At 41.2% G+C, this 24,961-nt stretch overlaps 1 protein-coding gene across 2 annotated transcripts in view; it reads right to left on the bottom strand.

Annotated features, from left to right (window-relative positions):
* Positions 1–20,808: 20,808 nt before the first annotated feature.
* BZW2 (basic leucine zipper and W2 domains 2) overlaps positions 20,809–24,961 on the bottom strand; it is a 60,713-nt gene continuing 56,560 nt past the window's right edge. For both annotated transcript variants that reach the window (XM_074863389.1, XM_074863381.1), the window contains exons 11-12: positions 22,907–23,029; positions 20,809–21,265 (exon numbers count right to left, since the gene is read on the bottom strand). In XM_074863389.1, the coding sequence (XP_074719490.1) occupies positions 21,237–21,265; positions 22,907–23,029 (152 nt within the window). In that variant the 3' untranslated portion in view covers positions 20,809–21,236. The remainder of the gene's footprint in view (positions 21,266–22,906; positions 23,030–24,961) is intronic.

The raw sequence follows: 24,961 nt of genomic DNA on the forward strand, positions 1-24,961 counted from the left end.
TTGGACTACTGTTTCACCAGCTGCTCATCTACATATTTGTTCCTCTTCCCAAATTTTTTAGAAGTTTTTATTAACAGTCACGTTTCCACCGTGCTTCTTGTTACCTTTCCACATCCGTACACTTCCTTAGTTTGAGGGTTAAATATTTTTACTCACAGGTAGTCAAAATCCTCCATACCTATTGACAACTTCCTACTAGTCAGTACCAAGTTTTTGTTACTGTTTTTAATTGGCTTGAATGGTGTCCCAGTTCACTGGTACCTTCCAAAATCCTGTCCCCAGTTGCCATGGGCTGGACTCTGCTGTGTGATGTTTTATAGTCAATACAGCAAATCAAATACCTGCCTTCAATACCTTCAGTGTGTACATGTGTTGCAGGATTAGTGTCCAGGATACTTTCATTTTGCTGGGCTTCACAAAGAGACAAACGTTCCCCCCTTGGGATGTCTGTGAGGGTATGTAGTGTGGTAATTCTACTTAATCAGGGTTTGGTGCCAGAGAAGAAGTGATGGTCAGTTCCTAGTAAGCAGAGGAAGCTGCATCTACTTTCTGATGAATTCACAACAATTCTTAATAGGAACTTGTCATCAAAACAATTTAAGAAGGAAATTCCAAAAGCATTTTGTTTTATGTAATTTGGCTGGCCTCCATCTGCTAAGGGAAGCTGAAGCAGGCTAATAATCCTTGCCAGCAGTGAGACAGAAAGAGGCTGAACAGCAGCAGGCTTTGTCTTTCCTGGTCTGTCACTCAGATCTTTTTTTCCATGCTCTTTGATATTTTGCCAGCCTTCTGCAATTAAATATAATACACATTTTTTCTCATGCAATAACAAAGACTTGTTGCTTTTTCACTGATGTATACCTACCTCTCAGCTGCTAGCCAGGCAACAAATTAAAATTCTCCAATACTTGTGACCACAAATTAAATCTGAATGCTCAACAGCTGCTGAAGCTTTCTGTTTGTCTCTAAATTTGACAGACACAGACTATCCGTGCTGCTGGAGCTTTGTGAAGTGACAGGATGAGTGAAAAATCTGTTGTGGTTTTTTTCCCCTTGCTAATTAAACTGACTTGATGTTGTGGCTAATTTGGCCTATTGGAAATGCAGATTTACTGACTGGAGATTTACCTTTACTGGGCCACGCTTCTGATCTTCTGGGCGCTGTCAGGGCCGAAGCCCAGTATAGAGTCACTTGCTGCAATGCAATTTTACCAGCTGCTTTTAATTTTGTTGTGAAGACTAGTTTCAGAAATTGTTTGATGCCCACTCGATGGGAAGGAGTATCTTGAATGTATGCCCTTTCCTGAACACAAGAAGCCATCAGCATATCAAATGTTTTTGTTGGATTTTGTTGCAAATGCTCACATCTAAAGTTACTGTGCCATTGTTCCTTTGGTTATAGTGCTGAATTATTCAATATTCTCATCCACTGCCCTTTGTCTTAGAAGATCTCTTTCACTATTAATTATTAAAAGGTGTACCTCCACTTTCTTAATTAATGATGGTGTTTATTATTATGGGACCCAGCTCCTACAGCCCTTTGTGGGTGGGAAGTACCTATTACAGGTTTACTTCCTCGGGTTCGGGTAGGCATCTAACCATGTCTAATGCAACTGGGTTTGTACCCACCTCTGCCTATAAACTCTGGGGCACAGTTCAGCTTGTATAAATAATCACAGGTTCTAATTAAGTAAATAGAGCCATGACAACTGAATGTAGCTGGGGTCTATCTCATCCCCCTGCCTTCGGTTCTGTTCACAAGTTACTAGTACAAACTTGGAATAATATGGTTTGGATTTAGAATAATACTTCTGCTGTTACAGCATTCGGCTGTGCTGACTGCTGTAATTTCTGGTAGTGGTCAGGAGTACATCTGTGCTCCTATTCCACATCAGGCTGCAGAACTTAGCTTGTATTCTGGGTAGAAGCAAATTGGCTTAATTCTTTTAAATGGATAATTACAAATGGTTAGTTATAAAAAGGCTCTCTTGCAGTTGGAGGGAAATCTTTCCTTCTCTGTAGGGAAAGCATAGATAGTGTTTATCTGATTTTTAAATTTTTTTTAAGGCTATTTAAATAGCTGGTCCAAGTGAGAATCCTAAGTATTTGTCTCCGCACCCTTTGTCTCTGTAGGGGACAAATTCTGCACTCCCATCTGTTACATGAATCCAGAGCTGCCAGACATAACTAAGAGCAGAATACGCCTTTTCCTTTTCTTCCCTCACTTTTTTCTGATGCTTATTCTCCGCTTCCTTGCACAGTCATTGTTCTCCTGCCCTTCTTTGGTGCCTTTCAATGGCATTGCTGGCAACAGGAGGAGCTATGAACAGCATGAGTTAGTCATTCTTTCATGGGAAACTGCAGTGGGGGGAGAGTACACTGGGCACTTGTAATGCTGCTGACCTGCACTTACAGATGGTACAAAAGTATGCGAGGAAATGCTCCTCCTGCAAGGGGAGGGGGGAGTGAAAACTCAGAGTTACCAGGCTGCTTCTTACTAGTCAGAAGAGCTTCAAATGGAGCCGTTTGGGTAGTTTAGTCTTCATTTCCCTGTAAAGCTTACATCACCTGGGTCGTTTTCAGGAGGTTTCCTGCATGGGGTGTTCTGCTGAAACACTCTGAATGCAAACTCAGCTTGTAAACAAATCTCTTCTATTTCTGTAGGCTAAGATTCCACGTTGTTGTTCCTGGTTTATTTATTATGTGCCTGAATTCTAAAGGTCTTTGTCACTTCTGCAGCACAAATTTGAAATGTGAAGGCACAAGTATGTACAAAGTTCTCTTGAAGTGTATACTATTGTATTAAAATTAAGACACTGTGACCTTTTTTCTTTCTGCTATTATAGAGTGTCTAAAACATTGTAAGTGAAACATTGTTTGCAGAAATTGATTTTTATCACTTTATTTTTCCCAGGTTTACAATGAGCTGTTGCCAGCACTTTGAGTAGTTCATTTCAACTCTTTGTCTTGTAAAGTCATTTTTCTTCCCTTATTTGTCTAAAGTCTCTCATGCACATCAAATTGGGGAGGGGAAGAATAGGGTTAAAAAAAAGCCAGGTATTTCCAAGAGTAGGAATGCCACTTGCAATCTCTGTACTTTGTAATTATTAAAGTAGACTTTAATTTGACTTACTGTTCTTAAATGTATAAGTAAAATACTTGTGATAGTAGGAAAAATAATGAGTCTAAACTGTATGAACCTCATTGCAAGACAATCAGCTGTGTTAAAAGCATTGCTAATTCCACTAGGATTTTAAACTTAACTTGGAATGCACCTTGCACAACTTTCTTCTGTGGCTGCGTTTGTCTTGGTATTTCTGTCTGGTTTGTTGTTCTTTCAAAGTCTAGCATCAGTCTTTTTGCTTCCTCTAAGGCACTATAGGAAAACTACAAATGATAGTGTTAAAATCAGTCATTTCAAACTTGTCACTGTGATGATTCAGCGTCTAGGGAATTTCCCGTTTTCCTTTTATATGTGCAAAAGGTCCCATAGGATTGTTTTTAAAGCTTGCTGCATAAGCCCTAGAAAACAAGCCAAGCATCTACTGTCTGTCTAAATTGTTGTCAAAGTATTTATTGTATACAGTTGACATTTTTAAAATGTTAGCATTGAGGTGCATAGTGAATATGCACAAAGGGACAGGATTTCAGCTGGCTTAATTTGGAGTAAATAAAGGGCTTACCCTACCTTGGGAGTTGACCATTAAAGCATGTTTCTGTGCTTGGACCGTTAAGTGTGTCTGAACTTTGACAATGGCTGTGGGATCTGTGTTATGGTCAACAAAGTCTGTGAAGTAGAATGCTGTTTATGATCAACTGTGTCTCCCCATGGAAAATAGAGGTTCCAGTGTCCAGCCATTTCTTGTGTCACTGAAAAGGGAAACCTGAGTCATCTTGGTCACCTGAACTGTCTCAATTATTCAGTCATGTCAATTATTCACTTTTGTTATCAGTAACGCAACTGGTAGACTATATGGAGTCGATAAATCATAGACTTAAAATGTTATCTGCAATAACAATGGAGATTTTTTAAAGAGCTAAATTCAGTGCAAATGTCCTATGGTCATACCCCAGTTATTTACTTACTCATTTAGTAATGAATTGGCTGTGCCACAGTGTTTGCATGCAGATCCAAATTTCTCTCCACTTCCTGGAACAAAAGCAGGTCCCCAGCAGTGCTGTTGTGCTCATGCCATTCCCAACCTTAAAGAAGCCCTTTCTGGCACCAGGCAGTGATGAATAGCAGGGGTAGGCGTAGCTGTTGCATGGCTCTTTGCTGGCTTATGGGTAGACACACAAGGTGTTGTGGTGGTGTTTCATGTTGATGATCATTACGAGCCCGACACAAGGGAGAGATGATTCTGGTGTACAGAATAAACTTGCCTGTGTTGTTTGGATCAGAGGTTCTTCTCTGCGGGGGAGAAAGAAATGGACAAAACTGGCTTTTTTTTAATTTATTTTTTAGCGAAGTGGAGCACTGTAGATTGAGAAAGGAAAATTAGGACAGGAATATAGGCCATTTAAGTACAGTGGCTAGAGCAACCAACAACTAGGTCAGAAATTAGCTCCTCCAAAAGCACAAAGAGATAGCAAATATTCAGTTTAATAAATCTAACAAGTGGTTACGCATGATGACTGATAAAATAACGGTTCCTTCATCTTTGCTCTTGGAAAGACAGATGCTGAATGTATTATTTGAGAAACTTTCTGACCAAAATCAAAATGGCATAAAGTTCTTGGATTAAGCCTGGAAAGTTAAATCGCTGTTAGAAAACTGCCTAGAAGAGAAGCTCTTTCCAAGCAAAAGCAGCTACAGGCAAACGTGAAGCCATTGTTCTGAATGGAGTGGCTGGATGTCCAGCCTCGCTTTTTAAGCTGTTCTTTATAATTCCTACCGGATCTACCACGCAGTGGGTGAAAATAACATTGGAGTGTAACAATAGCATGTCTGCTTGTTAATTCAGTTTATGCCTGTGTCTTTTGAATTGTCCCATGAATAGCGCTTGCCAGACAAAAGATAGACTTGGTGAAATTTGCCCCTCTAATATTTATAGACAGGTGAGGGGGAAAAAAAATCAGCAAAGAATAAAAATAGCGCTAGGACACTGACTTTAAAGGGGAAGTGTATTTCAGAGGTCAGCCTTATAAGAATAGTAAAAGAGGCAAATACTCATTCTGTAGGTTCAGAAGCTAGTTCTTGGGATTTTCTGAAGATCTTATCATCTTAGTTGTAAGAATTGCCTTTTGGCACATTTAAAATCCATTTGAATTAAGCTCACAGAGATTAGGATAAGGAAAGTTTGTTGTATCTAATGTATTAAGAAACACCTGGAGGCTGAAAATAGCCGTATAATGATATTTTGAATAGTAGCACATGAAAGGCTTGACACAAAGCCCAATCCTTCTGTTAAAGACCAGGATTTGAGGATGTCCTGGAATTGGGCTGGGTTTAGTTAAGTCTGGAAGAGAAAACGGCAGAATTCTGGATGCTGGCAACAAAGTGGTCTCATGCTTTCTGCAGCCAAATCCAAACTTAATTGTGCTGTTAAGTGTAAGTCATTTGTCTGTCTGTGTGGAGAGGTGGGTAACTGCTTGGAAGGTAGCCTCTCAGAGACAGTGTTTATCATACACTGTTCTCATGAGAATTGTATCAGTGGAGTGTGCTGGCACTCCTGATCCATTGTCACATCTGTTCTTCAGGTCTGAATAAACCCAGAAAACTTCAACAGTAAATATAAGTTAAGACAATAACTCAGTGATTAACAGAACATGTTAGCGCCTGTGGACTAACAGTGGGGTGTAAGCAGTGGGAGAGTAGATAGTTTCAGATTAACTGCAGTTTTTATTGGTTTTATGTCTGCTACAGGTTCTCATTAGCATTGCATCCCAAAGATTTCCTCCTTATCAAGTTCAGGTGGAAGCCATCAGCACTTGGTTTTGGTTTGAAGGGAAAATGGATACCATCCGCTGAACACACCCTACCAGGTGATTCTCTGGGAGAGTTCCAAGAAATCCTGACATAATCAGGCATCATATGTTAAGAAGCAGAAATCCAAAGTGTTTACAAGTACATAGAAGAACAGTAGAGGATGATCTGAGCAAGACCCTGTATTGTGGGAGCAGAAGGGTGGGGAGAAAAGCTGGGCATCACAAAGGAAGTTCAAGCACCAGGGTTCTGAAGTAAGCGGCTTAGCTAAGTGCTCGTCACCAGGTTTGTCTGTTGACTGTGTCACTGTGTATGTGAGCTGTGTGACAAACTGTGTTGTGCCTGTCACAGAACCTTGGAGAACACAGGTCAGAAGGGACCCCAGGAGGTCATCTGATCCAACCTTCTGCTCAAATTAGGGCTAACTCCTGAGCCAAAGCAGTTTGCTGAGGGAGACTTTCAGTCAAGTTTTGAACATATCTGAGGATGGCGGGCCACAACTTGTCAGGCAACTTGTTCCAGTGCTTGAGTACTCTCACTGTGAAAACTTTTTGTTATCAGAATTAACCTTGTTGCAACTTGTGGCCATTGCCTTGTTCTTTTGATGTGTCCCTCTGAGAAGAGTTTGTCTCTGTCTCCACTCTTAACTCCTTTTAGAGAGCAGAAGACTGCAGTCAGATCTGCCCCTAGCCGCCTTTTATCTAGGTTGAACACAGTTCCATTGTCATTCCTACATCACTAGTTCAGGAGCCAGAGCAGTCCTTTTTCCCTACGACATCATGAGCTGGTGTTTTCCTTTGACTTCCTGCTAAAGTGGGATAGATCACCTGTGAAAGAATGGAGACATTTGGTCCAAACCAGCAAACCCCCAGGTGAAAGAAATTCACAGGAAGAAGAGAAAGATAGAATGCCAAATTTTGGTGTATCTGTTGTTTCTTTCTGTGGTTTCTGTAATGCACAGTCAGTACGCTTACTCTGCTCCATCACCATGGCTTATCTGTAGTAAAGTTAGCTGCTGTGGCCCTGTGATGATGTGAGAGTCTTTCAGAAATGGACAGCTTAGTTGTGAGCAAAGCCTTGAAAACATGAGCAGTAAATGGCTCAAAATTCAGAAGGTAAATTTAAAGAACCCAATTTCTTTCCTAATATTAAATCTTAAACCAGTGTTGGAACTAATTTAGACACCTGACATACATTTTGAAGCAGTTGGTGCAGTAATAATGCTATGTGCCTCTAGTAATTCATCTTTCTTTAAAATATCTCATTATTAGAACAGCCTAGCTTCTTTTCTTGCAAAGAGAAGACCTACAGCCATGAGCTGCTAGTAATGTGAAAGCAGTACTTTTGAGCATGCATGAGGAGCATATAGTAAAAGCTATGTCTCTCTCCTGTAGTTAGGAAAACAACCTGCTGCTGCCAGCCAGTTCTGCTGCATCACCATCATCATCTGTGCGCAAGCTGGGGACAAGATGGGAAGCAGTTTCATCATTTGGTCTTTTCTCTTGAAAGCACTGAAAGAGTATCAGGCCTTCGTATAAAAATGTAAAGCAGCAAGAGTGCTCAGGAGTATGTGCATCAATGAGCACAGCTCTTTATTCTCCAGTAGTCTTCTTGCAAGCAAATAACACTAACAGTGGAACAGATAACTAGTAACTATAAAATAGAAGAAACAAACCTTGTTTGTTACTTGGAATGTCAGGTGGTATCCAGAGTTAGTTTGACAGCAAAACCCTAACGTCTCGTGCTTATTCTGAATTTACTGCTTTGCTCTTGAGGTATATGTTCAGGTCCAGTACAGGAGCAGACACATCACTGTGAAAATCACCCTGTTTGTCTTAGTGTGGAGTGCATTTCTGACTTTATGCAAGCTAAGCAATATATAGGCTTACACATTTAAACTGAGTTTCATATTTTATCCTACAGGTTAGCTGCTCATAGAGTCTACTGTCAGTGCTTTCTGCTGTCAGTGCCCAAACATCTGCATTAGGGACGTTACACAAGCTGACAGTCAGATACCAATATGTCCAATAAGTAATTAATCCCTTAAGCACACAGGAATTTTCTGTCAATTGAATTTGCTTGGTACAGTTTCTCTAAAAGACAGATAAAGGTGATAGGACATGACTTATCTTTCACTAAATTTCTATTTGGAGTCCCAAGACTTGCCTCTTTCTGTTGTCTGTCTTGCCAGCCTGGATTCCCAGTTGAGGGTTCGCCCTTTCGAAGCTGTGTTTTTTGATGTTTCTAGTTGGTCCTGGTCAAGACAGCCATCAGTCAAAAATGGTTTGATATGAATCGACGAAGTATTAACTTTGGTTTGTTCATTTTTTCTATGCAGTTGCTTGTTTCTATACAGTTTACACAGTCAAGAAGAGTGTTCTGCCAGTGTGCTAATACAGTTTCCATTTAATTATGTACTTTCACATGGGTCAAGAACCCTTGTGCAAGAGAGTGAGAGAAGCAAACAGTAAGGGATGAAGGAAGGACACAGCAGGTTTTATGCTGTTCTATTTTCTTTCTTTTAAGAAAATGAATGAGTGAAGAATCTCAAAATGAGAGAAAATTTGCGGTAACTGTGCTTTACAGAAAGCACACTGAATTCCAAGCAAATGTAAAGGTAAATCTAAACTTAATTCTGCAGAGAATTTTAAATGATGGTGGATTTTCAAGTTAAAAATAATTAGTTTACTTCCCACTATGAGCTGGAAAGTGTTTTTGACACCATCTTGTGTTTTATTTTCACCTTCTGTGTATGAGTGAGATGTCAGCTCTGGAGGCTGCCAGCCTGTCGCTACAAGAGTGCCTTTTCTTCTAGAAGTGTATTGAAACTTGATGGCACCGTTTCCCTAGAGCAGCCCAAGTCATGGCAGCTCACAGTATACTTGCTGCTGCTTGCCTTGTTCATGCTGCTGAGAGAGACACAGCAGCTGACAAAGCAGTAACTGGGATGCTGCTGGAAAACAAGGCTGCTTCAGCAGTAGCAAGCCATTTTAAATATGAACCTATCTTTTAAAGGATCCAGCCTTAAATGAATACGAGGTACTCAATGTGCTCTTGAAGGCTGCTTTTCCCCAGGAAATATTTCTTCATGTAATTTAGGTAGAGCAAACAATCAGTCGTATTAGGAACAGACAGATCTGGAGCACAGACCACCTGTGAGTGCACTGCCGTGCTTCTTTGCAGCCGTTCAGTGGGATTGCTGGCATGAGTGATAATAGATGTTATGAGTGCAGTCAGCACTTATAAGTGATATTACAATAACAGCAAGCCAGCAAGAGTCAGGTGGACTTTATGGTCCTCCCCTTGTCAGCAGTAGGCCAGTGTTTGCTTTCAGTCTCAATTCTGGCAATTGGTGCTAAGAAGATTTTCTCTGAGATGACCAGCAGGAGTGGACTTCAGGTCTCTTTCATCTGCTTCTCATTGCTGTATCTGTGTTGGGGCTGAGACTCCACCACTTAATCCCCATAAGTCTCTGCTAACTGAATTCATGCAGTATTACCGGGTATCTTGATGTCTGCCTTGAGTGTCATCTCCCTCTCTGAGCCAAAGGACAGGAAAGTCACAGGACTGACAGAACAAAGCAGAAGATCCCTCAAAAGTACAGGGTTTACTCCAAATACTGGGTAAATCCTTAACTGCAGAAGATGCTAAGACAGGTCTTCTTTTAAATTGTATGTTTGTTTTATTTGATATTCCTGTGTCAAAGGCACATGCCCTGCACTAACCAAATGCTGTAGACACCTCTGCATTTTTTTTTCAATACTGTTTTTTTTTTTTCCACAGTGCTTTATCAGATCTGTTTAATATTATTTTACTGAGCTGGTGATTTCTGGTTTTTTATTTGCCCCTGAAGAAGAATATATTTCTGGACGTTACAGGCAAGCACAGCAGTGAAAGGGGACTGATGAGAGGTGGGTCAGTAACATAATTATACTTTCTCCAAAAACCTTCTCCAAAACTGGAAGGAGTTTCTGGTTCTGATGCCTGCATCTTGGGGGAATATCTGGATTTCCATTGTTTCCATTTTATGGGGTGGAGTAAGAACCCTTGGGAATTCCAGAGTATGTCTAAGTTCCTGATATTTTAAGTGACTTCTTGTTAGAACAGTTAGCATGAATTTCATCATGGAAACAAAATTCCAGCTCAAATGTCATGTACAGCATGGTTCAGACCCTCCCACTGTTGCAGGACTTCAACTGGCAGGTTGTTGCTCTGCTGTCACTCTCTCGTTTATGTTTGTAGAAGGCTGTGCTTTTGTGCTTTTCCTCTAGTTTACTTTTAAGTTCCCATCTATATTATTAAAGTTGTCCCTAGTGGATTCTTCCCTTGATATGGGAAGAAGTTGTCCTTTTTCTTCTTCTCTGAGGATTAGTATTCCCAAGAAGACCACACTTTTCCTCTGTGCCTTTTTCATGTTAAAGAATCAGGGTTGCTTTGCAACATCAGCACCACCATGTGTTCCTCTTCAGTCAGTTGTCCATATACCCACTTACAGCTTTCAGACCTCTCCCAGACCCTGTGGAAACCATCTGGAGTTTAGGGTCATGAGAACTGGTTGTTTTAGGACTTCTTTAGTAGATATATTCATACATCTTTTATTTATCCATGTTGATTCTTCTTGCCTGCATCTGATTCTTGCATTTCATCAATCCTACTCAAGTTTAGTAATGTATAAAGGTGAGTTTGCACACAGAGCATAAACAAGTGGTTATTTGCTTTTCTAGTCCTTAAAGGGAGGATTGTGTTATTCAGGTTTAAATAAATCATCCAGATGTGTGCCTGTATCACTTGAGCTGCATTTTGCCCTGAGAATTCTTCAGTTAAAGGAGCACCATCAGCTGCTGTTTCAGGAAGGTCTCTTTAAAAAAAAAAAAGAAAAAATAATTTCAGTTGTTGTAACAGCTACTAAATTATAACATAAATATGACACAGATGCTACACAAATTGCTAAACTATAACCAGTTGTTACAAAAATACTAAAATTCACCCACACAAACAAAACTAAGAAAACATGTAAGGAAAATGTGAATGTGATTATGCAGTTGAAAGCTGAAATGAAAATAATTGAGATAAAGCAATCTCTGTTCATTGCTAACTGGGACCCGGTGTGACTGTAAGAGGAGCAGCACATGAGAGAGCAATACATACATGGTATTTGGTGCAGAAGTGACAGCACATGACCTTGATTTATGCAGTTATTCTGAATTATTTTTCTGTCCTGTTTTTTGTATCCTGTACTCTCTCGAGACTGGTACTTCTCTCTCTCTGTCTTCGCAGTGTTTCCGGGTGCTGGTGTTTCCCCTGACAAGCTACTGGCCTATTTGGGGTCTCTGGAGACTGCATCCCTATGAATCTGGTTGCTGTGGTTATTTTAGCACTCGATGCAGATTTCCCTGAGGAGCAGAGGAATTGTGCCAGCAGATGTGGTTCGTGCGCTCTGCTTCCCCTGGGCCTGGCAGGGAGGCTGTGTGCAGGCTGCGGGGTCCGAAGCGATGGCACTTGGTCCCTGCCCCAGACCTGGGGGAAGGGGTGGACCCCTCTTCCTTCCCCCAGGTGAGGGGCTGCAGGAGGTGCCGCTGCACGGGCACTTCAGCGGGCAGCAGTGCAGGAAGGCAGATGGCCCTGATTGCAGGTCCAGAAGTTGAGTTGAGGGTGACAAAATGTTTTCCCAGTCTTTTTGGAAACCTGGGCTGACCTGTGAGGGAGAGGAAGGTAAGATGCCACAGTAAGTGAGAGGGGATCTGTCTGGGAGCAGAAGGCTGTATTGAATTATGTGTGTTTTGTGAGGGGAGAGAGAATTCAGGACATTCTCAGCTGAGTACAGGCTGAGATACCCTTTGATTAGAAATCACCCTTCATGGTTTCTTCTGGAACAGCTTTACAGGTTCAGAGGTTTCTGGATTCACTAATGTCTTAAGCTCAAAGTACAATGCAGGAGATATGAAGTCTGTGACAGCAAGAAGAAATACAATGTTGTTTCTGTTAACCCCAGAAACCCACTGTCTTGATAAAACCACAGAAAAATGTTTTTATTTTCAAAAGCTGGGAAAAGTGTGATCTGCCAGGTCTGTCCATACAGTGCTTCCATCCCTTGACACAAGAGAAATTTCTGGTTGTGGAAGTTGTGGTTGTGGAGTCTTATCTCCAGGCTCTTTCAGAAGGTGTCACAGAATCACAGAATCGTCTAGGTTGGAAAAGACCTTGAAGATCATCCAGTCCAACCATTAACCTAACACTGACAGTTCCCAACTACACCATATCCCTCAGCGCTAAGTCGACCCTACTCTTAAACACCTCCAGGGATGGGGACTCCACCACCTCCCTGGGCAGCCCATTCCAATGCCTAACAACCCATTCTGTAAAGAAATGCTTCCTAATATCCAGTCTAAACCTTCTCTGGCACAACTTGAGGCCATTACCTCTTGTCTTATCGCTCATTACTTGGTTCAAGAGGCTCATCCCCAGCTCTCTGCAACCTCCTTTCAGGTAGTTGTAGAGGGCGATGAGGTCTCCCCTCAGCCTCCTCCAGACTAAACAACCCCGGTTCCCTCAGCCATTCCTCGTACGACATGTGCTCCAGACCCTTCACCAGCTTCGTTGCCCTTCTCTGGACATGCTCAAGTAATTCAATGTCCTTTTTGTAGGGAGGGGCCCAAAACTGAACACAAGAATCGAGGTTAGGCCTCACCAGTGCCGAGTACAGGGGTAAGATCACTTCCCTGTCCCTGCTGGCCACGCTATTTCTGATGCAAGCCAGGATGCCATTGGCCTTCTTGGCCACCTGAACACACTGTGGGCTCATGTTCAGCATGTCTCATGTTCTCATGTCTTTGCATTGGCGTTATCCCAAAGGCCTGGTACCCAGCCAACATGGTAAATATAATTTTTTCCCAGTTAGGGTAGTGCAAAGATGACCCTTGCACAAAAGTGGAAAAGTCTGAATCTCTGCATTTTAACTTCTTTAGGTCATCAACACAGTGAAAGAGATTCTGTGACATCTTTTAACCTTTTCTTCCACTGACTTGTCCTACTTATTCCACAAACTATAAATTATCTGCCTGCCCACTTCCCTTTAGAATATCATTCAGCATCACAGATACCATCTTTTTTCTTTCAGATGGTCTTATTGATATATCTAATCTAATTACATTTTAGAGCAGTTGTTCTCAATTGGTTTTTATTTTTTCAAGGCCGCTGCTTCTATTTTGGACCTGGAGAAGGACTGATGTACATGAAATTTTATTGATTTTTTCCCAGCTAGACTAGTGGGTCTAATAACATAGGTCTGCCTACAAACCTTATTTTGGTCATATCCTTGGATACATCAATAATACTGTTTTATTATTTCTTCTGGCGTAATTTATGGCTGTCAGTGTTACGCAAATATCCCAGCAATATCTAATAATGATATGGAGAGATTTATGTTGGCCTGTCAGCAATGTTCCTAAACTTCCTTAGGGAAAAATAAACAGAACAATCTCAGGCAGCTGATGTACTAGAAAAGACTGCAACGCAAATGCATCTTATCATTATGAAGTTGCCATGATACAGTCCTTTTTTCACTCTGGGTTAGATCTTTTTTTATTCCTGTGTGGTCCTAAATCAGAGAAATTCGGTGTTCACAAGTGTGTTTCTCCCTGTTAGTGGAGTTCCAGAGCAGTTTGCAGTTTCCCTGCAGTCCTGTAGGGTGAAGGGTGCTGGATGGTACGGAAGCAGACACTCGAGTCTTGTGACACCATCAGTGGAAGTGCTAGTGATGAGTGTAGGATGCAGTGGCAGTTGTTAATTTTGAACTGTTAAATGAGACACTTGGACTGAGGTCCTTGAGTTTCTGGCAGCCAGCAGCCATGGGAGTGACAGATCCGAAGTACCAAAAGGTGACCTGTCAGTCTGCAGCTGTGTCATGTTAGCAGTTCCAACACTGGCCTCTTTCCTCGTGCTGACTGGGAGAAGATGGTCGATCTTGGCATACACAGTCCAGCAACACCTCTCCGGTGGGTAGGGAACATGTCCTGTATGTCTGCAAAATGGAGCCATGCGTGTGGTCCTGCTCAGGGATGGCTGAGAGTGACAAGTGCATTTCTCTCTTGCATCACTTCATGGGAGAAGCAGCGGGAAAGCAAGCACATACTCTTCACTCCCCTTTTTTTCTGTATCACCTCAGATGGGTACTAAGGATGCTGCTCTCCCAGCATGGTGCCTGGTGCTCCAGGGCAGCAGGGAGCAGTGGTAAGGTGACACTCCACCCTGCACAGCTCCCACCAAAGCTCCTGAGGTCCCTTGTAAACCTGGGACTTCTTTCTCTTTGGAGAATAACATGGGTAAACTGGAAAGGAGAAACCCAGAAGGGGGCTAAGCATCTGAAACCTCTGCTAGTGCATGGGGTGACATGAGCTACCAGGCCTCTGTGGGAGGAAACCATGGCTGCCATGATGCTGGTAATCAGATTCCTGCCAGGAAAAAATAGCAATTGAGCAGGTCATCTGGGACACCAGCGCAGCAGCTCTGTGCCAAGGGCCAGATATAGGTTATGCACTCAGCCTGGGAGTGCTCGCCTGCCTGAGTGCCGTCTTCTGCAGGTGTCGGCATACCCTCCCCTCCCCAGATGTGTTTCTGTTTACGTGAAGCTCTAAAGGCCCATGGGGCTGGTAAGAAGCAGGAGTTAACTGTTCCTAAAATATCATAGCACAAAACCAAAAGCTTGGTGGCAAAGTCGAAGAAGCCAACCCTGAAGATTTGCTTTTTCCCCCTCCAAAACCAAAAGACGTGGCTTTTTTGGGGAAAGATATACTTACATAATTTGTCCTCATTTTGATTCTTAATAACTAGCACAGCTCAGCCAGCTGGCTGGCTGCAGTTAACCCGTGTAGAATTACTTGTGGCTCTTTTTGAGAACGACTGGTTTGTCTCAGCCCACAAGTCTTATTTTAGATAACCAAAAGCCCATTTTTAAGTGCAAATATGATTTTAAAGGTAATTATTCTTGTCCATGAATGTGATGTGAACTTAAAGCAAAGCCTTTGAGATGCCAGAGGATTCCCGTTACAATTAATTACCGGGCAGTTTACCAGCACCTCAGTAAAGGCATGTTTGAGAGCAACAGGTTTTGTTCTTCTCCGTGCGCTGTTCAGACAAACCCAGCGAGGCTGAATCATCACGTGCCCTACATCCGCCACTGCTCTAGGGCTGAACCCACCAGTTCTGAAAGCTCACATTTTGAGGAAGTTGTTCAAAACAGAAACCAGAGTTCAGCAACCCTGTGCCCTTGCAACACTGAAAGTAAAGGCTTGGGCCACATTTTCTTGCTCTCTTTGCTTCTCTTGGCCGGCTGGCCTGTTATTGCTTAAGTGTACCAGCTGCCCTAAAAGAAAATTGTGCTGCTCAAATACAAGATGCTAGGAAGCTTGCTTCTTGCTACTAATGCAGTACCACAGTTGCTTGTCAGTGCCCTGCCCCAGGCGCCACTGTTCAGGATCCCCACAATGAAGCTGCACCAGGCACCCTAAGCCTGCTACCTGCGGGGGGAGGAAGGGCCTCCATCCCTTCTCCTCTCCAGTCCGTCAGTCCCATCAGTGCTGCTCAGGTCAGTGCACAGGTGCTTGAACAAAGTTCTGCATCGTAAACTGAATTATGGCTGCGTTGTGGATAAACATGAAATGACTCCCCCACGCACCCACCATTTATGAGACCTTGTTTAACACTACCTAATGCCTCCAAATGGGCTGTGGGGGGCTTTTAAAGATTTGAGAAAATGGCTCATTGTCACTTGAACCCTTGATTTGAGTGCCAAGTGATGATTTGAGAAGCAAAAGGGTTTCAGTGTTTTCAGCAAAAAATTTTCATAACTGCATGGGGCTTAAGAAAACCCAAAACCTACCTTTTGTGAGAATTATGAAAATCATAGAAGCTGGCTAATATGAACCCAGGGAGAGTGGGAAAAGCTGAACCTCACTATTGCCAAACAGTCCTTGTAGCTTAAAGATGATGTAGTGAGCGCTGGTGTGGGTAGTATGGAGAACTTGTAACACTGTTTAGCATAGTTTATGCTTTTCACACTATACCACTTCCCTGTATTTATACTTGAGCTTGCTAACCCCTTTTCGCCTGCTCTCACAAGTTGGAAAACGGTGATGCAAGTTGCTCACTTGTTTCTGTTTATGTGCCCAGCTCTCTGTTACATGCCAAGCAACAGGCATGAAGTGTTTGATACTTAAAAGTCCTACCCAGGAGCTTGGCTAGGTAAGTCAGAAGAGAACCCACTACCTCATATCTCTTAATGAGGAATAGGAGTCATTCTGGAAGGTGTTTCTCTAGCCCCAAAAAGATGTGATGAGTAGATGCTTCTGCACGTATGTGCATCCATATGACAAAGTTTGCTCTGGGCCATGTTTCAAGGCATTCCTACGTTACGAAGTTGTTAATAACGAGCATGTCCCAAATTACACCTGGGATAAAAGATCAATTCTTAAGAGATTTTTTATAGCCTTAGAATCTTTTAGTTTGAAAAGCTGCAAAGGTAAAACAATGTATAGCTTAGAGGTATTAAAAGGAATCTAAAAGCAATTTTAACAGCTAAATGATCAATTGTGTGTGTTTTCTTAAACTAGTTGCCCAGCCCTTTCTTACAGCACAGGAAAGGAGAAGGCTGAAGCACTTGTTTGTCTGGTTGTCACCTCAGTTACTAGTACAGAGTAGGGTAAATTCGAAGCAGCAAGTGATTGTATTCAGGCTAAAAGCATTATGTATAAAAAATGCTTCAAAATCCTGGTGTTCTGAATTTTCTGAAGACTTTTATTAGAAAGAAAGTTTTTGAGTACTTTATTAACTTAGAAATAATTTCTCTCGTGGACTGAAACTGAATCGTCGACATATGCTGTGTCTAATTATCTTCCCTTTAGTATTACACACATATCTTGTACTAGGTGCAGTGACTTTCTCATGCATGTACATTTTAAACAGTTCTTAAAAATAATTTAATATTTTATAGAATGGTATTTGTATATTATTTAAATATATTTTAATATGTAAATACAATTAATGAATAATGTATATTAAGTCTAAAAACATATCCTTACCAATATTAGATATGTATAAACATAATTCATATTGACTATATTAAGCATTTTAATAATTCTATATTTTATTTATAATTCAGAAAGAATGTTCAAAAATAGCTTTTAATTTTTAAATCTGTTTTGACAATGGACGGGGCCTTAAATCAGAAAGAAGTCATTACTACAGCTCACAATACTTTGTGGAATGAAAATATGCATCAGTTCACCAGTATCTCCTATGTTCTGAAATTTTTAAATACTAAAAGAGTAAATGACCATTAATTTAATATATGCAGCCCTTAGATGAACTCAGTTGCAAGACCTGTGGTTATTTTGTTAGAAAACTACTTAAATCCGTAAGACTAAACAAAGAGAAGAGCCAAATCCTTAATTTGCCGACTGGTTGCTAGAATTATCAAGAGCCGCTTCTGTGTATCCCTCCGTCTCCTAAGCGTGGTCATGGGCTGGACACTGGGACGCTGCAGAGGGTCTCACCTGTAGACACTGGTTTCTCCGGGTAGTAACTGCCCTACCTTGCTCAGCCAGCCTGGAGCTGCCCCAGGGACGAGCTCAGGGACTTTTCCACCACTCCTGTGCTGGCCAAGCAGATAAGAGGGATGCTGGTGTGAAAGGTCATCACCACATGTCCTGGGGGAAAATCTCTTATTAGCCAAAACATGGTAAGGGTGCAAGCAGGACTGCTGCTGAAAACGCTGAAGGGAGTGTTGGCTCGATGATGGTTTGTGATCTGTAGGGTTACTAACTGCTGTGGGGTAAGAGCCCCCTTTGTATAGGGCCCAACACAGTTAGACAAGCTGCAATGCAATTAGGTAGTTGAAGCAGTAGGAAACAGGAACTGTATCAACACTGTTCAGATTTCTAACCAGGGCTTTAACCAAGGAGACCATAAAACCTAACTCACTGTTGCATCCCAAGGAAGATGCAGTCTCTCTCCTGGAGAGCACCCGCATGCTAGAGGAATGCAATATAAATGGCGCTCTCAGTTAAAACTTCAGCATGAGTTAAGAAGGGAGAGGCCAGAAGGGAGGGATCACCTTCAAATTCAGTAATACCCATTTTAAAGTGTATCCTATTGCAATTTATTTTTGAGTAAGAGAAGATGTACAGTTCTGACATTTAGATTCCACTGATGTTTCAAAATTAAATGCAATATATTACATCAAGCACATTTTCTATGAAGTATCTTTTTATTTTTAGAAGATGACTGATTCCATATTTGAAGAATATATTTAGCGTTACCTTTAACTTTCATTTCTCTAGCAAAGAAACACTAATTCAAAGGTTGTGTTAAAGAAAAGCTTTGGGTTGGGGACATTTTTAACTGAAATGCAAACTCTGAAGGCTTCCAGGGAAGGGTACTTTGCCTGAAGAGTCACATCAAAAGCCCTGCCAGCTTCTAAATCACAGTTTTCTTGAAAAGCCCAATCATTACACGTTTGTACTGAAATTCAGTCTGATGCAAACCAGGTCTATTTGTATTCGTGTCCCTACCTAGTTCAGTTACCAGCATACATGTGAAATGCCGGATGAAAATACACATGTGTAAAAAGTCCCCATCTGAACTGGTCTCAAAGATTAAGTGGGGAAAATCCCTGAAAACTAGATTCAGAAACACTTAGTGCCTAAGAAAAATAAGAAATCATTTTTCTGGGGGAGGGCAAGGTGACAGGGGCTCCTAGGAGCTAAACATTAGACACGATATGAACACAGGAACAGGTTGGGGAGTTGCATGACTGAGAATTGGACAACTACTGTCAGTCCAGAGTGCAGCTCCTCACCCTGCACTAAATCACAGGTCTCAACTTGGCCAGCAGCCCTGTCCTAAAAACTTAAGTTTCTCTCCAACACAACATCTATAAATGGAGCCTGGGACAACTGCCTCATAGAATATCTCAAGTTCTCAGCGGGTGCCTGGCTTGTAGTGAACCAGATCCCACTGAGCCTGAGGAGAGAGCTTTGCCTACATTTGCTGTGCGCTGACGACACAGACTAGCTGAGGGCACCCAAGACTCGCTGCCTTTTGCCACAAAATGCCGACGATGATTCTTGTCTCCAGCAGATGGCCCAGGCAGCTCACAGCCAGCGCCCGCTCACCCTCCCTGGCAGTCTCACCGCAGGTACGTTCTGTGGTGTCCTCTGCACGTTATTCTAGATCGGCACCTTTGAAATCAGTCTGAGTTTTAGATTATACAGAGAAGTAGTTTTACGTACAGCCAACTGAATATTCATTAGTACCTTAGAAAACTGCAATTTTGAATTTGAAATGTTTTTAGCAATACTGGCTCCATATCAATAATGATTCAATACTACTTCACAGCTGCAGAGTTTGTGAGGAGACGATCCCAGGTCAGTAGTGCCTGGCAAATTTATTTTCTGTAATAATAAAGCCTGAAATAGAAAGCATACAGCTAATACATCAATTCTGCTTTATGGTATGACTACCTTACTGTCTCCTCCAAGTTACTGGAAATATCCACATGACATATTTACCCTTCCAAAGATCAATACCTGCTGCAAAAATAAATGCAATTCTAGATGGAAAGCTGGCATTCAACAGCACTGGATTTCCACTTGCTATTTGCTGTTTCCAGTAAAGCTAGATACATATTGAGACAAGACAATTACAACCATATGATGTGGTTTGCGTGAAGCATTGACTTTTCCATAGAAAAATCCATACTATCTGTTAGCTTATTGGTTTCTAATGACAAAATACGCCACTTCATTAATTATGCTCTTTCATGCTTTTCTCCATAAGAATACAAGCCTGTCTCTTCTGTCTCTTCTAAACCTTACTAATCCAATCACTTCTATTTCATGTGGATTTAACTCTATATTTAAAGGGAAGGATGCAGAATGTTTTAAGTAATATATTCCTAAAGAGAAGATGAACTGAAGCTGATTCGCTGCCCTAGTCATTCTGGGCCACCAGCATGGTCAGAGGCAGGGACGGCAGAGGGGGGAGTAGGACAGGGGAAGACTACTTCCAAAGTAACTGGACTTGTGAGAAATAAAATGGCAGCAACTGTTACCTGATCAACTGCTGTGTGAAAAAAAAAAGTGCAAGTCAGGAGATGGTGCTACACTGGACCTTTGCTGTCGAGTTCACATCCATGAGGATTCCAGGAACTCTGATCCCAAGTGCTGGCTGAGTATTCCCACGTCACACCTCTAGCTCTGGGCTTGGGTTTTGAGACTTGCATGCATGTACGAACCTGCACATTGGCTCTATTTATGCAACATCCTAACCAGGTCCCAGGCACTGGAATTGTAAATGGCATCACATCAAGGCACAAGGGGAATATTAAAGAAAGTAGGATGGGTCTTGAGAAGTTTATATATTCATTTATGTATTTCAGTCAAATATCTAATTGTAACATCATACTGCTGTAAATAAATTTCAGATTTCACATGTAATGACTTCTCATCGTGAACATTTTGAAGCTAATGATTCTAAAATGAATTATTGTTTTTGCAAAATTTAGCCATCACCAATAATTGAGTGTAGTCTGAACTGCGAATAGCATATTATTCTACTCATCATTTGCATTAATTTTGTACATGCAAAATTGGGACTCCACAGATTTGTTCCTGTACATTTTCTTTGAATTAATAAATTGAATGAATCAACATTTGCCATGGAATCTGGCTAATCTGTCCATATATTGGATCCCAATTAACTAAGGATGCTGATTTTGTGATTTAGAAGTATGAAAACAGTCTCTTGACATTCTTGTGTAATTTTCACTTAAAGAGTCATAAAAACTTTGGCAAATTTAGAAAACATACATGCTAACACCACAAAACTAAGATATAAAAGCCATTTATTCAAAAAAATGTGGTGGTGTCAAATCACATACACAAGCCAATATTGAGCTACAAACACAGACCAAACAGTTCTATAAACAGAAATTGGAGTGTTCATATACCATAGTACCTGAAAAAGACCGTTAATAAAAAGGAGTCCATAAGTATTTCATTTCACTTTTTCTATATGGCTCCTTGCTGAATGTCTTTGCCTAAGTTAGTGTACAATGAGCCAGAGGTAGAGTCCCAAGTAAAGCATCTAATGCCTCAGGGCTCCATTAAAAACCTTTATTCTTCTAAACAAAAGGAAAGCCTAGCCTATAGTTTTCTGTATGACACTGAAGTAAAGCCTCTTTGCTTGAACAGGACGACATTCCCAAGCGCATTTGGCATTAACCTAGATTGAGACTGTGCTTTATTGAACCATCTCAGTTCTCCTCCCCTTCAGACTCCGACTCTAGAAGAGAAGAAAGTAAAACACTTCATGTAGGTTGCACAAGGACAGCGATGTGAGTAGTTCTATAAAGATAACAAGACACCTTTCCAAAATTCAAATGAAAATTTTCATCATGCCTAGTACTTCCTAGAAAAGGTTGGCAGATTAGTCAGAGTAAGCCAGAAAGAAAAGCCCAGCTTCAGAAGACCAAGATCTACTCTGCTACCGTCCCACAGTGGAGCTCTTAATTTACAGATCTGTTCCTAGAATTTTGACTATGAATTATTCTGGTCCCCCTCTGCAGAGCCATGCAATGTTGTATCTGAGTTGAATAAAGGATCAGCATTATTTGCTCGCTCCTCTAATCTCTATGAGTAGGCTGTACTGCTATCATCCAGGAAGCACCCTGTAAACTATTTGCTCTGCAATTATCAATCATCATCGTCATCATCCAGCCTCTCTAGAAAGGCATATGTGGTGTTACCATACAGCAGGTATGAAATCTGTACAAACAACATTTTTTATGATTTGTATAGCATGAGATAAAAGTAATTTCAAAGTGGAAGCAGGAGAAGTAGAAGTAATTTAGAAACAGGAACAGTTTTTGTCACCTAAAGCTACTTTGCATCATACTGTATTTCTCTCTGTGTTCACCTGACAGGAAAGGGCTTGCTGCCAACAAATATTACACATTAGATCAAATTTCTCAGAGCAAACATGGTCTGCATGTTCTTACAGCAACATTTTGTTTCCATTTGTACTAGACTTTGTAATTAAGAACATCTGGCAGAGGGGACATGCAGGAAAGAACAAAAATAAAGAGCAACATAAAGGCATACAAGCAGAAGAGTAAAAGGGGAAAAATGCTTTATTAGACCAAGCTCACTAGTCCAAAGTCTCAAGTGGGAAAGAAGCTACCATTTTTATACTGCTACCTGCACATGTGAATTGCTGCAAAGTCTTATCTGCTCCTTGGCATTACTGCATATTGCCTCCAAATTTCTAAAATCAATTAAATTAAATGGATGCAAATGAATGCTAATAATTATATCCTTATCTATTACACATGGATTGATTCGGAATTCCTTTTCAAGGCAAAAAAGGTAACTTACTTATTCAGTACAAACCAAAGTAATTTCCTATGCAGAACATGAGGAAAAAAAAAGGTTAGGAACTAAAACTAGTTCCCCTCCTCAGTAACTGTTTTAAAGCAGTAAATACAGACCACATATCTTAGCCTGATCACTCAGCTGAAAGCAATTTCAGCCTGCAGTGGCACAGGCAGACTTATGCTATGCTCATGTCACCAGTACAGATGATAATAGCAGAAAAGGCACTGATATAGAAAACTGTTAGGTTGTGCATGCTAACACCAAGGTACTTCACGCTGTCATCAGTGCAGCTTCCTCCCTGCAGAAGCTTAAAGAATTTATCTACAGACAAGTGGTACCTGATGACTTAAGGACTTCATAAGGACACCACAAACATTAAAAAGCAGCAAGCGTTGTTAGGCTTGGGCATGGCTGGAAACAATTTGGAGCAGTCATGTCTGCTGTTTTTTATTCTAAGTCTGCATACTTCATATGCTTGGTACAACTAAAATCTGAAAAAATAAATTTGATTTGCAAAGAGACTACTATAGTTCTTTAAATGAACCCGTACCTTCTTCAGCGTTTTGCAGCCACTCCACAAATTTCTTCATCTGGTCAAGAAAAACACTTTTGCCTTTAGCAACATGCGCTTCTTTATACCACTTGAGGATAGCTTCTTCACTCAGAACATCAGCTGAAATACAGATCAGTGTTTGTAAAAAATCAATGTATTTTTTAGAGGTCAGAAGATTTTGAACATGAGAGAAGAAAGATTTTTTTAGAGGCAGCATAAAATAAGTTAATATGACTGCAGTGGAACAAGCTTTGCATGAACTATATTAGGCTACAACTACAGAATATCTGATGCATATAAGAGATTCCAGATGCAATAAAATGTGTAATGTATTAGACTTAAAAAAAGTACCAAATACTGTGCTTCTGTAGAGTTCTCTATTCATCTGCTTTAAATTCACCATGTAAGATAGTTGGACCAAAAAAAAAAAAAAAAAAAAAAAAAATCAGTCTGCACATCTTATAAGTTGGCCAACAAGAGCCTTATGAAGTTCAACAAGGACAAGTGTAAGGTCTTGCACCTAGGAAAACATAATCCAGGAGTGCAGCACAGGCTGGGATCTACCTGGCTGGGGAGCAGCTGTGTGGTAAGGGACCTGGGAATCCTGGTGGACAGTGAGCTCAATGTGAGTGAGCAGTGTGATGCTGTGGCAAAGAAAGCCAACAGGAAGCTGGGCTGCATCAACAAGGGCATCACCAGCAGAGATAAAGAAGTCATTATCCCACTCTACTCAGTGCTTGTCAGGCCACACCTGGAATACTGTGTTCAGTTCTGGTCCCTGCTACACTAAAAAGAAGGGCCACAAAGATGATCAATGGACTGGGAAGCCTACCCCATGAGGAACGGCTGAGAGAACTGGGTTTGTTCAGCCTTGAGAAGAGAAGGCTTAGGGGAGACCTCATCACCATATTCCAGTATTTAAAGGGTGGCTACAAAGAAGATGGAGACTCCCATTTTACAAGGAGTCACATGGAAAAGACAAGGAGTAATGGGTACAAGTTACTCCTGGGGAGATTCTGATTGGACACAAGAGGGAAATTGTTCACCATGAGAACAAACAGTCATTGGATTAATCTCCCCAGGGAACTGGTGGATTCCCCAACACTGGACACTTAAGAGTCAGCTGGACAGGGTGCTGGGCCATCTTGTTTAAACCATGCTTTTGGCAACAAAGGTTGGATCAGATAATCCTTGAGGTCCCTTCCAACCTGGTATTCTGTGATTCTGAGTTACCACAGCAAGAAATACCATGCTTTTTCTTGCTGTTGGATCACAGAACTGTGCATGGTTCTAGAAATCTGAAGTGATAAAACACCTCCTGACTAAACAGTTAAAAGACAGCTGGTAGGGATTTTTTGCAATCATTTTTTTCTAAAAGTTTTATATTGGTTTTAGCTAGTAAGTTTTTAAGGTCACTATTCAGACCACCCATTTTAAGGGACTGGCTCAAGATGGACAGCACAGCTAACATTTTTATGTCAAGCATCAAAAACAAAATAGCTGTCAGTGATGGAATGTGAAGCTGAGTACGATTCAGAATAAAGAAATTCTAATAAACAGGAAGGACACTTATTGTTTCCAACAGATGCAAATTTAGGTCTAGTAACAGACCTCTAGCCCCAGGAACAAAGCTCCTGTGATCCAGCCAAACCAAATATCTCAGTAATTGATGGCTGTGGAGGCAAAATCTGGGATCCACAATGGCATTTTGGCAGTTATGTAATGCAAGAGGCAAGAACACACAAAAACCACCCCCACCCCCCCCCCCCATATTTGTACTATAAAAAGACTAAAGACAGCTTTCTACATCTCGCTAAAATTTCCATTCTTTTTGTCTTTGAAGAAACTTCCCTCCCTTGCTCTGCAAAATCAACACATTTGAGTTCTTCACTGCTTCCTTGAGCTCCTTGGTGCCATCCCACCCATTGGGTATTTGCTTGCCGAAGCACCAGTCCTGACCATCACCTTCTTCAGCCTAAAGGTTATAGCAGAGGTGGCGGGGAAGGGAAGAAGGCAAACTGAAGTAAATTACACCAAAACCCTAAAGCATCT

Source organism: Strix uralensis, chromosome 1 (genome assembly GCF_047716275.1).
Source record: "Strix uralensis isolate ZFMK-TIS-50842 chromosome 1, bStrUra1, whole genome shotgun sequence".
Lineage (NCBI taxonomy): Eukaryota > Metazoa > Chordata > Aves > Strigiformes > Strigidae > Strix > Strix uralensis.